The sequence below is a fragment of the Staurois parvus genome, unplaced genomic scaffold (assembly GCF_062004578.1).
Source record: "Staurois parvus isolate SC_StPar_1 unplaced genomic scaffold, SC_StPar_1.0 ptg000145l, whole genome shotgun sequence".
Lineage (NCBI taxonomy): Eukaryota > Metazoa > Chordata > Amphibia > Anura > Ranidae > Staurois > Staurois parvus.
In genome coordinates this window covers 15,407,545-15,421,419 of record NW_028317941.1, presented here as the reverse complement: position 1 = coordinate 15,421,419, position 13,875 = coordinate 15,407,545, and the positions used below count along the sequence as shown (strand labels likewise).

Genomic DNA, 13,875 nt, shown 5'->3' with positions numbered 1-13,875 from the left:
AACTCATTAAAATATTTGATCTGTAGCTCTTGGGTTTCACAGTACTTTATCTTCTTTCCATATTTCTGCTAATACAGAATATATTGGCTGAACACCAGAATCTTAATTAGTAAAGTATGAGTTATGCGATATTAGAAATGCTAATATGGAGGGTTTGCTGGATTATACCAAATACATTAAATATTATAATGTTCAAAGCTAAAATAATAGTACAGCTGAAGACCGCATAGTAAAGATATAACCTATAATTATTTTTCAGATAAATGTAGAAAACCACAGTTACTAATATCTCATATAAGCTTTAACAGGTTAATTGTATTTCCAAAGTTGTGTTTAAGCAGTTTGTGTTACAGGGTAACAACTCCCAGTTGTGCTGTGTGTTGGAACCTTGCACCCTTGGTGGAAACTACAACCTGCCATGCAGATGGAGTCCATTGTTGCCACTATCCGCATGTTGATCCAGTGCAATTGCAAAATGTGCTTTCAAACATTGGAGCAAATGCTTGTTTAATTAGCGCTGTAATTTTTTTTTTGTTGTTGTAGCACTACTTCTGTCTTTTTGTCTAAATGAGGGTTCCAACTGTAGTCTGGAGTACAGTAATACAAAGGAAAGGTCACAATGAGTAAAATATTGCATAGGAACATTATATGCTATGTCATGTTATAGGTAAAAGTTATCTACAACATTAGAGTGAGCCTATAAGGCATCCTGGATTTAAGATTGTATAAAAGTGCAATGGACCCATATACAGTCCAGAAAATGAATCCCAGAGCAAATGCAAGGATATTGTGTAAGTGTAGATGTAAGAGCAAAAGCAAGTAAAGTCAAGAAAAAGAGAATGCCCCCATGTGGGTGTAAAATTTGAAGGAAATAGAACAGAAAGAAAGGGGAAATGAGTGAGTGAGCCCTAAGAAATCCAAATAGCAAAACTAGGGGGCTACCAACAATGGACCTGATATGGGATTCAAAAACCAGAAAAGAAAAAATAATTGTAAGAGAATCCAATGTAGGCATCCCTAAATGAGACTGGAACTGGCTGGGGGTAAAATGTCCTCAACAGCACTGTCGGGGTAAGAAAAGAAAAAATCCAGAAAGGAAAAAATAATTGTACCAGAATCCAATGTAGGTATCCCTAAATGAGACCGGAACTGGGTCGGGGTGCAATGTCCTCAACAGCACTGTCGGGGGGGTGGTAAGAAAGGCTTTCAAGTGGATGTACATTGAGAAATGGATCCAAATGTACCATAAGGTTGTAAACTTCTCAATAGGTGTCATTGTCCATCACCAGCATCTCCTCCATATGCATCATATCATTCACCACGGCAGCCCAAAAGGGCCATGGAGGAAGTCATAGCTGTCTTCCAAAATAATGGTATGATCTGTTAGGCCGCAGATAGGAAAAATTGCAGTAAACTCCATTTTTGAGATGCGACTGAGCCCGGAAGCATGGAAAGTAGTGCTATTTCTGGATTTGGGGGTCAAAGACTCATCAAACACTCTATTGTGGCCAGCAGAAACTTGTGTCCAAAAAGGCTTAATCTTAGAGCAGTACCACCAAACATGTAAACAGGAACAGTTGATTTTAAAGTTCTTTTCCTAAGCATAACAAGAGATAGTGGATTTATGTGTAAAAAGAAAAGAGGTTTGCCAATCAGCTGCAGAAAGGTCCCTTCCCAAGTCTGGAGACCACATCCTGGTATATGTTGGGAGGTCTCCATGAAGCAAGGAAAAGAGGAGTTTATAAAGTGTGGAGAGCAGGTGTCCAGGCATCTCATGGAGACAGCATAACTGTTCAAACTCCAACAACAGACGACGTGTGGATGCAGAAAAGTGGCAATCAGAAAATATAACTGATTAGTACAATTAAAAACATAAGTGAATTCAAAACATAATTTGTAACTGTAAATAATGAATGACAAAGAAAATACCAGAAATAATGAATGAAAAACAAAATACCACAAAAGTTGCCCTTTCGTGATTTCCCCCAACATTGTGCTTCATTCAGTGATAACAATGTTTTTTCTCAGCGCACCAAAAATCAAGATCCTAATCTTCTTTTTACAAATCAAGATACAAAGGAACAGTGAGGGGGATTTACTAAGAACATGATGTGGTACATTTCCTTGTTGATACATGTACAGTTCTTTCTTAACAGTAAATTTACTTATTTAAACCTTGCACCTTGAAAGCTTGTAAATGTAAAAAAAAAAAAAGTTTACTGCTAATTCAATTATAAATTTATTGGAAATTTAAAAAAAATAGCCCTGATAGATTTTCAAACACACAGATACAGTGGTTTCAAAATCAAATATTTTAAATACTGGACTTAATCGGTGCTTGGCTCATTGTTATGAATTTTCTTCAGTATTACTAAGGGAGTGTTGAAAGGATAATTAGAAAAATTTACTTTAGTCTTGAAGATTAGGAATACCTGATTCTGAGTTAGTATTAATCTATTAAAATAAATAACTTTACCTTATGCTTCTCTAAGAATTCTGGTGTAAGAGTCCATGGGGCATCAGTAATCACTTCATCCACATAGCGACAGTGACGCAAAGCCTCGTAGCGCTCACTCTCAGTCATTACCGTAAAACCTTTGTACTTGTGGGTTAGTTCATCACTGCAAACTGACAGGAACCATTAAAAAACAAATTCTGCAGTTATTTCTCAGGATGTTTTAAAGGACTAGTAAGTCTGAAACTCAACATGCACTTTGTTCTGGGGAACAAAACACATTAGGAAAAATGGAAATAAGACTTCTTCAAAGTGGATCTCCAGATTTTAGTGATGTTTAAATAGTTTGTTTGGACCAAACTGGTCCAAACTGGTTACTACTAGATATGCTTGTTGTGTGCGCTGCATAACTTGTATGTAGCCTCAACTACATACAGTACACAGTGCAGTGTTCCGGCAGTAGGATGGGAACTTCCCATCCAGCTCCTGGAACAAAATTGAGTTGGGATCATTACTGCTCAGCTATTTACATGGAGCTTTGTAGTCTATAAATGAATACAAAGCTTCTTCTGAATAGATGGGTCAGAGAATGTGATGTCATCCACCTGCTTCTCTGCCTCAGCTAAGCAGAGGAAGCTTTGTATTCATTTATAAAGTATACAACTCCCTGTGAATGGCAGAGCAGCGTTCAGCCCAACTCGATTTTGTTCAGAGTGCAGGATAATACGTTCTTGTCCAGCTACATACAGGTCATACAGCGTACACGGGCAAATCTAGTAGTGACAGTAATAGTTTGTTTGGACCAGCTAGCAAACTATGTAAACTTTTCTAAAAGCTAGAGATCACCTTTAAATTATATTATATATGTCAGTGTGTAGCTTACCTCCCACTAGCAGGTAACTGTTTGGGAACAGGTTTTTCGCTTGCATAAGGGCTCTTGCATGACCTGAGTGGAAAAGATCAAATATTCCATCTGCATACACCCTGACAGGTCGGTCAACTGGAAAAAAGAAAGAAGAGGCATTAGCTTGTCCCTTGGGAGCAATGTGATTTTCTCTTCAATGTTTCAACATTCCAGAGGAAAAACAATATTCATATATTGTGGTTGTTTGGAAGTTGCTAACTGGAACCAATTACCTAATTTAATCTATAGATTTACAGATCCACTGTCTAATAGCAGTCTGAATATAAATGCATTCGCTGAGCCTCCCTGCTTAACAACTGCTGAAAAAAAAATCTAAGGCACATATAAACATGTATACCATAGTTTAGTAAATTATGTTAATTATTTTAAAATAGACGTGTGCTGAGGCAGAGAGAAACAGTAGAAAGAGAAAAATGATTCTAAACGTAATTTTAAAAAAATATATATAGTATACTTACCTGTTCTAAGCAGCCACGATCCTCTTCTTTTTGGGTCCCCCACTGGTGGTCCTGGCTCCTCCCCACTGCCAAATGCCTCCAATAGCAAGCCTCTTGCTATGGAGAAACTTGTGTAGGCTGGAATTATCAATTCACGCACAGAGCGTGGCCCGGCCTTGCCCCCTACTCTCTGCCTAATGGCTCACTGGCTGTGATTGACAGCAGCAGGAGCCAATTGCTCCCACTGCTGTGCGAGCCAATGAGGAGAGAGACCTGCTGCTCTTACGCACATTGCTGGATCGAGATGGGGCTCAGTATTGGGTAAGTATAAGGGGGGGCTGCACCCAGAAGGTTTTTTTTACCATAATGTATAGAATGCAATAAGGTACAAAATTCTGTCTTTCGAACCATTTCAACAGGCAGAGGCAGCAGCAGAGACCACATACTATATAATGAGCAAATAGACAGTGTGTATAGTCATGGCCAAAAATATTGTCACATAATGCACCACTTTGCCCAGAAAATAGTTACAATTACAAATGTTTAGGCATTCTCATGTTTATTTCTTTTGTTTGCTTTGGTATGACTCAAAAAAAGTGGAGAAACAAAAAGCCAAATCTGAAACATTCCAAGCAAAACCCCAAAAATGCACTGGACAAAATTATTGGCATCCTCAATTTAATATTTGGTAGCACACCCCTTGGAAAAAATAACTAAAATCAATTGCTTCCTGTAACTGTCAATGAGTTTCTTACACCTCTCTACTGATTTTTGGACCGTTCTTCTTTCATCAACTGCTCCAGGTCTCTCAGATTGGAAGGGTTCCTTTTCCCAACTGCTGTTTTGAGATCTCTCCAAAGGTGCTCTTTGGGATTGAGATCTGGACTCATTGCTATCCAGTGCAGTAATCTGCAATGTCTGAAACAATTTCTTGGTGCTTTTGAAGTGTGCTTCAGGTCACTGTCCTGTTGTAAGACCCATGACCTTTGACAGAGACCCAGCTTTCTGACACTGGGCCCTACATTGCACCCCAGAATTGTTTGCTAGTCTTCAGATTTCATAATGCCATGCACACGGTCAAGACATCCAATGCCTGAAGCAGCAAAGCAACCCCAAAACATCAGTGAACTGGCACCTTGTTTGACTGTAGGGCCTCATTTCTTTTTCTGAAAACAGTAGAATGATGAGCTTTACCAAAAAGCTGTAATTATGTTTCGTCTGTCCACAGCACATTCTCCCAAAAGGATTTTGGCTTCCTCAGGTAAGTTTTGGCAAACTCCATTCTGGCTTTTTTATGTTTCTGTGTCAGTAGTAGGGTCTTCCTGGGTCTCCTACCATCATGTCCCTTTTCATTCAGATGGCAACGTATAGTACAAGCTGACACAGTTGTACCCTGTGCCTGAAGGCCAGCTTGAATTTGTCTGGTAGTTGATCGAGGGATCTTTCTTTATACACCATTCAAACAATCTTTTGTTGCAATCTTTGATCAGTTTTTCTCTTTCGTCCACGTCCAGGGAGATTAGCCACAGTGCCATGAGCTGTAAACTTCTTGACAATGTTGCGCACAAACATTAAGATCTCTGGAGATGGATTTGTAACCTTGAGATTGTCCATGCTTTTCCACAGTTTTTGTTCTCAAATCCTCAGACAATTCTTTGCTGCTTTTTCTCTTCTCCATGATCCATGTGGCACACAGAGACACACAACAGAAAGGATGAGTCAATTTTTCACCATTTTAACTGGTTGCAGGTGTGATTTCTTTATTGTCACACCTGTTAATTGATACAGTTGAGTTTATTTACAAATTACAGTAGCATCACAAACTTGTAATGTAATTATTTATTTTTTTGAGAAGGTGCCAATCATTTTATCCAGTCCATTTTTGGGGTTTTGCATAGAATGTGTCAGATTTGGCTTTTTGTTTCCCCACTTTTTTGTGTCATACCAATACAAGCAAAATAAATAAACATTAGAAAGCCTAAACATTTGTAATTGGAACAATTTTCTGTTCAAAGTGGTGCAATATTTTTGCCATGACCGTATATATATATATATATATATATATTATATACATGCATATGTATTTCTTGATTAGCAGTTTTGTAGATACTGGGATTCCACAGATGAACTACAGCATATGGTTACTAGGCTGGCTGTACAGTTTGCACATACCTGCAATAGAATTTCCTTTACAAAGCTACAGGCTGTAATGATTACTGCAGAATTAGTGACAAGAAGCTGAAGTCCCGCTCATAAGCAAAAGCAATCACATAAAACTCAGTAAACCACAATAACTTACTGCACAGTAAAAAGCTATACCTGTATTGTATACCTGTATTGGCTAAACACTAAAGGAGAAGTAGGGGGACAAAATTATTTTGGTTCATAGGAGCGCACTTGGTTCAGCACCCACGTGACCCAGATTCAGCCGACAATGGTCTAAAGTCCGCTGTCGGCTGATGTCACCAGCTGTCTGCTCAGAACGGACTTGAGAACTGAGTTATCAGCAGTCTTTGATTGCTCAGTCTTCGTGTTTAGAGGTAGAGGGGGACAGATGCAGGATCAGACCGACATTTCATTCACCTGATTATATAGGTTGATTATTTTGAAATCCCACATTTCTCTTTAATTGATTTTCCATGATATAACATTGGTATTGTTGTTTAAGATGGAGCAAATAAGGAAATGGAATTTTTCTCTGACCTTGTTTAAAAGTCAATACTGCTATCAAGCCCACTTACTCTCATCATTTTCTATCAGCATTTTTGCTGTCTCATCATATACAGCCAAATTCAAAGGTATATTCTTGACCCCTGTGAAAGCAATAACAATGACCTTTTTCCAGATTGTTTCTCATTGATGGATTTTTAAATATAAAGCAGTAAGATTACTGGAAGTGCTCCCTAGAAAAAGAAAAATATTATATGTATATATATATATATATATATATATATATATATATACACACACACACACACACAGGTGAAACTCGAAAAATTTGAATATCGTGCAAAAGTTAATTTATTTCAGTAATGCAACTTAAAAGGTGAAACTAATATATGAGATAGACTCATTACATGCAAAGCAAGATAGTTCAAGCTGTGATTTGTCATAATTGTGATGATTATGGCTTACAGCTCATGAAAACCCCAAATCCACAATCTCAGAAAATTAGAATATTACATGCAATCAATAAAACAAGGATTGTACATAGAACAATATCGGACCTCTGAAAAGTATAAGCATGCATATGTACTCAGTACTTGGTTTGGGCCCCTTTTGCAGCAATTACTGCCTCAAAACGGTGTGTCAATCAGCCTGTGGCACTGCTGAGGTGTTATGGAAGACCAGGTTACTTCAATAGCGGCCTTCAGCTCTTCTGCATTGTTAGGTCTCATTTCTCTCATCTTTCTCTTGGCAATGCCTCATAGATTCTCTATGGGGTTCAGGTCAGGCGAGTTTGCTGGCCAATCAAGCACAGTAATCCCACGGTCATTGAACCAGGTTTTGGTGCTTCTGGCAGTGTGGGCAGGTGCCAAGTCCTGCTGGAAAATGAAGTCAGCATCCCCATAAAACTCATCTGTGGAAGGAAGCATGAAGTGCTCCAAAATCTCCTGGTAGACGGCTGTGTTGACCCTGTACTTAATAAAGCACAGTGGACCAACACCAGCAGATGACATGGATCCCCAAATCAACACAGACTATGGAAACTTCACACTGGACTTCAAGCATCTTGCAGTGTGTGCCTCTCCATTCTTCCTCCATACTCTGGGTCCTTGGTTTTCAAATGAGATGCAAAAGTTGCTTTCATCAGAAAAGAGGACTTTGGACCACTGAGCAACAGACCAGGTCTGTTTATCTTTAGCCCAGATAAGATGCTTCTGACATTGCTTATTGTTCAGGAGCTGCTTGACAAGAGGAATACGACATTTGAAGCCCATGTCCAGGATCCGTCTGTGTGTGGTGGCTCTTGATGCACTGACTCCAGCCTCAGTCCACTCCTTGTGAAAGTCCCCAACACTTTTGAATGGCCTTTTCCTGACAATCCTCTCCAGGCTGCGGTCATCCCTGCTGCTTGTGCACCTTTTTCTTCCACACTTTTCCCTTCCACATAACTTTCTATTAATGTGCTTTGATACAGCACTTTGGGAACATCCAACTTCCTTTTGAGGCTTTCCCTCCTTATGGAGGGTGTTAATTATGGCTTTCTGCGCAACTGTCAGGTCAGCAGTCTTTCCCATGATTGTGATTCCTACTGAACCAGACTGAGAGACCATTTAAAGACTCAGGGACCCTTTGCAGGTGTTATGGCTTAATTACCTGATTATAGTGGGACACTTTGAGCCTAGAATATTGCACCTTTTCACAACATTCTAATTTTCTGAGATTGTGGATTTGGGGTTTTCATGAGCTGTGGGCCATAATCATCACAATTATGACAAATCACGACTTGAACTAACTTACTTTGCATGTAATGAGTCTATCTATCTCATATATTAGTTTTACCTTTTAAGTTGCATTACTGAAATAAATGAACTTTTGCACGATATTCTAATTTTTCGAGTTTCACCTGTATATACAGTATATATATATATATATATATATATATATATATATATATATATAGGTACACACACACACAGTGGGTAAAATAAGTACTGAACACGTCACTATTTTTCTCAGTAAATATATTTCTAAAGGTGCTATTGACATACATGCCGGTAACAACCCATGCAATACATACATACAAAGAACCAAAACAAATAAGTTCAGAAATTAAGTTATATGTAATAAAATGGAATGACACAGGGAAAAATAATTGAACACATGAAGAAAGTGAGGTGCAAAAAGGCATGCAAAGCCAAGACACCAGCTGAAATCTATCAGTAAATAGAAAACAATCCTGCCCCTTGTAAGTGCAAATTAATATCAGCTGGTTCAGTTTCAACTGATGGCCTATAAAAAGGTATCTCATTACTAAGGTGTCGCACAAGAAACATCTCATGATGGGTAAAAGCATAGTGCTCTCTCAAGACTTTTGCAACCCATTGATGCAAAACATACTGATGGCTTTGGATACAGAAGGATTTCTAAACTTCTGAATGTTCCAGTGAGCAGTGTTGGGGACATAATCTGTGGAAAGAACATAATTTCATCTTAAACCGGCCATGTCCAGGTGCTCCCCGCAAGATTTCTGACAGAGGAGTGAAAAGAATTATCAGAAGAGTTGTCAAAGAGCCAAAGACCACTTGTGGAGAGCCTGAGAAAGACCTGGAATTAGCAGGAACAAATTCTTAATATAACCCAAAATCTGCGCTTAGAGAAAATAAACACCAATATATAGCAGCTGAACACTATACCTTGATACTAGGCACCTCATACACAGTGTTCAAATAAAGTGCAGCGCTCAAAGCATTTCAAACAAAAATCATGATAATATTGGTGATATGTGAAAAGTAGTAAATAATCAAAAAATGTTCATAAAGAAAATAATTGTATGGTGAAATCAGAACAGTTCAGTCCCCAGATGCCATGATGAGATCAGAAGACTTCCAAAGATAGCCAATGTGACACCATCCATTCACATACAAGGTTTACCAGAAGCCTGCTACCACCCTGCTAAGAGTGGTCAATCTGCGCTCTATGGGATATTATTGATGACACCTAAGGAAATGACAAATAATCCTCCCAGATCGATCTCCCTGTATATAATGGATCAAACCGCTCCAAGATGAGTTATATTAAACCAGAACTCATGGCGTTATACGATCAGAGTAGAGCGGACACTGAGCTCCGGGCTTCCAGGGGGATTAGCACATCCCCAGCCGCCATAGCAGGTACAATTGATTCAAAGAAAACAATAAGTAATGCACTCAACCACCATGGCCTTTATGCACACTCACCATGCAAGACTCCATTGCTGACAAAAACACGTTGAAGCTTGTTTAAAGTTTGCTGCACAACATTTAGGCCTAGTTCATGCTGGCATTGAAAGCAGGTGTTTGAGGGAAGTTTTTAACACTCCTCAAATGCTTATGCAAATGATACTCTGGATAGCACAAGGTGCTGTTCACATTATCAAAACATGAAGCGTTAGCATTGGAGTTTGAAGACTTTCAACGCCTCCCATTCAAGTCTATAGTGACGCTCCTCAAATGCACTGGCAGACGTTTGCAGGGCATTTCCCATGTGGTTTCAGTGTGTTAATAACATTACAGTTTATTTAGTTTGTGGTGTGGTTTTATTGTTTGTCAAACACTTAGAAAATGCTTCAAAACTGCACATGGGGCGTTTGGGGAGCATTTTTAATGCTTGTAAAAAGCCAGTCTAACGCCCATACTAAAGCTCATTAATGCCTGTCTAACGCCCATTAACGCCTGTCTAATGCCCATACTAATTTGAGAAAAAGCAATATTGTGGCACCTAAATGAGTGAATAGATCAAAAAATGGTGAATAATGCCAGCACTAAGCCGGCATTAATAACAGCTGCCCCTAAATAGTGAAATGCACTTAGATACATTTATGAAGAGGTAGGTGCTAATTGGTCATATCATATAGCATCAAATGTTGACAGGCAGCAGTAAGTTCTCATGGATCAAGTTTCCTGGTCTCCTAATATGGAATATGGATCCAGAGGACCAAAGATGACAGCCCCCAGATAAATGGTTGCGAGACCCTGGGTACACAGTTATTGGATGGATTCCTAATCCCAGGCTCTCCTCAAGATAAAGATATTGCTCCAAGTAGCTCAAATAAACCAAATATATTAAACTGCTCTAAGTGTAGTATTTATTGAAAATTATGGTACAAATAGATAAAACGCTGATGCACTCACATGTAATGGTGCTCAGATACCAGCACCAGTCTATACAGCCTGTGTATGTATTAAATCTCAATGGTGATGGCCAGCGTGCAATCCAAGCCTCGCTACCAGCGAGCCAGATATGATATTATGGGAACTGAGAAGTGACGGGATCACGCTTCTCCATACGTTTCACCTGGTGGAGTCTTCAAGAAGTGAAAAAGCTCATTATTGCCTGTCTAATGCCTACAGTAAAGCTATAGGAGCATTTGGGAAGAGTCAAGTGTGAATAAGACCTTAGACAAGCCTGTGAAATACTCGGAGAATATAGTTTGGTCAGATGAGACCAAAATTTAACTCTTTGGATGCCATAATACACACCATGTTTGGAGGTCAAATGGCACTGCACATCACCCCAAAAAAACCATACTAACAGTGAAGTCTGGAGGTGGGAACAACATGATGTGTGGCTGTTTTTCATCATACGGTACTGGCAAACTTAATTTCATTGAAGGAAGGATGAATGAAAAAATGTATCAAGACATTCTTGATAAAAATCTGCTGCCATCTACCAGGATGATGAAAATGAAAAAAGAGTGGACATTTCAACAAGACAATGATTCCAAACAGAAAGCCAAGGAAACTCTCAATTGGTTTCAAAGAAATAAAATAAAGCTGCTAGAATGGCCCAGCCAATCACCTGACTTGAATCCAATAGAACATCTATGGAAAGAACTAAAGATCAGAGTTGATAGAAGAGGCCCACGGAACCTTCAAGATTTGAAGACTGTGTGGAAGAATGGGCCAAAATCACACCTGAGCAATTTCTCCATACAGGAGTATCTTGAAGCTGTTATTAGCTACAATTTTTTTTTGTATGATTTTGTACGAAGTATTAAATAATTCAGGTAGCATGTTCAATACCTTTTCCTATGCCATTCCATTTTATTACACTTAACTTAATTTCTGAATATATTTGTTTTCATTTGTTTGTATGCATGAATTGCATGGGTTGTTACCGACATGTGGTGAAAATTTCATGTCAATAGCACCTTTAGAAATATATTTACCAGGAAAAATGTTGACATGTTTAATACTTACTTTACCTGCTGTGGGTGGGTGTATATATTTACATATATATATATATATATATATATATATATACTGTATATACACACACACATTACTGTGCAAAAGTGTTAGGCAGGTTTGAAAAAATGTAAATTAAAAATGCTTTCAGAAAGCGAATTCTTTTATGTACACATGCACACAGTTTTGGAAGGAACTCAGCAGGTACATGGTTCCAAACATCCTGGAGAACACAGATCTTCTGTGGATGAAGGCTGCCTCAAACAAAACTCACTTTTTTTTTCATTTGAACAGTGTTAGTTTAAAAATGAACAGTGTTACTTCACATAAAAAGTGTGCATCTTATTTTGTAATTTGACCTGTTTAAAATGACACTAAAATTATTATTCTGATACAAAGCATTGCAACGTAATGTACAAATTAAATAAAGTGGGTTTTTTTTTCAAATTAGCACTTTTCTTTCAATGTGATACTTGCAAATATATACAAATGTGTAAAAAAATATTACAGAACAGAGCAAACAAAAAAGTTTAAATATTATTAGTTAGTAAAATAGAAAAAAAAAACAAAAAACAAATTATAATTGAATGAAAAAGGAGAATTAAATATTTAGGGCTGATTAGATTAATAAATTAATAAGGGGTTAAACAGGGGACCATTAAATTAAAAAAAACAACAACTTTTTTTTCACTTGTCAGGGTGCTTTAACTGACTTCATCTTGAAGTTCATCCCTTTGATCTATAGATTAATACACAGAATTGATAGAAATGTAATATGTTGCTTTATAACTTTCTGTATTGGCAGCTAAGCAATGTTCTTGATAAGCAATGTCAGAATGCTTTTTTTGACAGCTCCAGTTGCTGAGATATTCTCTGTGTACTCAGCAATGCAGTTGTCATTTATCAGAGCTGAATTTCCCTGTACTGGGACGGGTGTCCCAGCAGCAGGGCAGAAAGACTGGACATTCTACACGTGTCCTGTGTACAATGATGACATTTTTCTATCCAGTCTGCAACTGGATAATGACATTAGCTGTATGTTTTATGAGTCATTGTCCTGCTGCAGAATAAAGTTGGGGCCAATCACATGCTTCCCTAATAGTATGGCATGATGGATAAATATCTGCCTGTATTTCTCAGCATTGAGGATACAACTGGTTCTGACCAAATCTCCAACTTCATTTGCAGAAATGCAGCCCCAAACTTGCAAAGAACCTCCACTATGCTTCACTTTTGCCTGCAGACACTCATTATTGTACCATTCTCCAGACATTCGGCAAACACACTGACTCCTGCTACAACCAAATATTTCATATTTTGACTCATCAGTCCAGATCTCCTGCTGCCATTTTTCTGCACTCCATTTCCTATGTTTTTATGCATAGTTGAGTTCCTTAGCCTTGTTTCCACATTGGAGGTATAGCTTTTTGGCTGCAGTTCATCCATGAAGACCGCTTCTGGCCAGACTTCTCCAGGCAGAACCTGGGTCCCACTGGTTTCCACCAGTTCTGTGCTGGTGGCACTGCTGGACATCTTCAGATGTCGAAGGAAAGAAAGCATGATGTGTGTTTCATATGTTGCATTAAGTTTCCTTAGACCAATGTCCTCAACATTGCCCCTTTCTTTGTGCTTCTTTAAAAGAGCTTGAACAGCATATCTTGAAACTCAAGTCTGCTTTGAAATCTTTGCCTGGGAGAGATCTTGCTGATACAGTATAACTACCTTTGGTCTTGTTGCTGTGCTCAGTCTTGCCATGGTGTATGACCTGTGACATGAAACTGAAAACGGTCTTCCACAACCTCACCTTGGTAGGAGAATTTGGCTGTTCCTCACCCAGTTTTAAGCCTCCTACACAGCTGTTTTTGTTTTAGGTAATGACTGTGTTTTAACCTGTATATGAAATTGATGAACATTAGCAACTGCTAGGTATGAGAATGAGAACATTACAAGTTCCGACAGTCTTCAAAGCTGTCGGCTTGTAGTTCTCAATTAACTACCATGGCGCTGTGGAGCGCCGTGGTAGTTATTTTGAGTCTTCCTTTCAGTAACTATCTGCTGGCCCACACGGTATGTACTAGCACACAGATACTGTACACTGACAGGTCTGCAGGAGACCTGCATGGCACCAGCAACCAGCTGATCGTTGGTGCAATGCTTTAGAGGCTC

The 13,875-nt window shown here is 38.6% G+C and overlaps 1 protein-coding gene across 2 annotated transcripts in view; it reads right to left on the bottom strand.

Moving 5' to 3' along the window:
- The window catches only part of PCYT1B (phosphate cytidylyltransferase 1B, choline), a 70,050-nt gene that overhangs the window by 13,905 nt on the left and 42,270 nt on the right, over positions 1-13,875 (bottom strand). For both annotated transcript variants that reach the window (XM_089673895.1, XM_089673894.1), the window contains exons 3-4: positions 3,339-3,455; positions 2,477-2,628 (exon numbers count right to left, since the gene is read on the bottom strand). In XM_089673895.1, the coding sequence (XP_089530021.1) occupies positions 2,477-2,628; positions 3,339-3,455 (269 nt within the window). The remainder of the gene's footprint in view (positions 1-2,476; positions 2,629-3,338; positions 3,456-13,875) is intronic.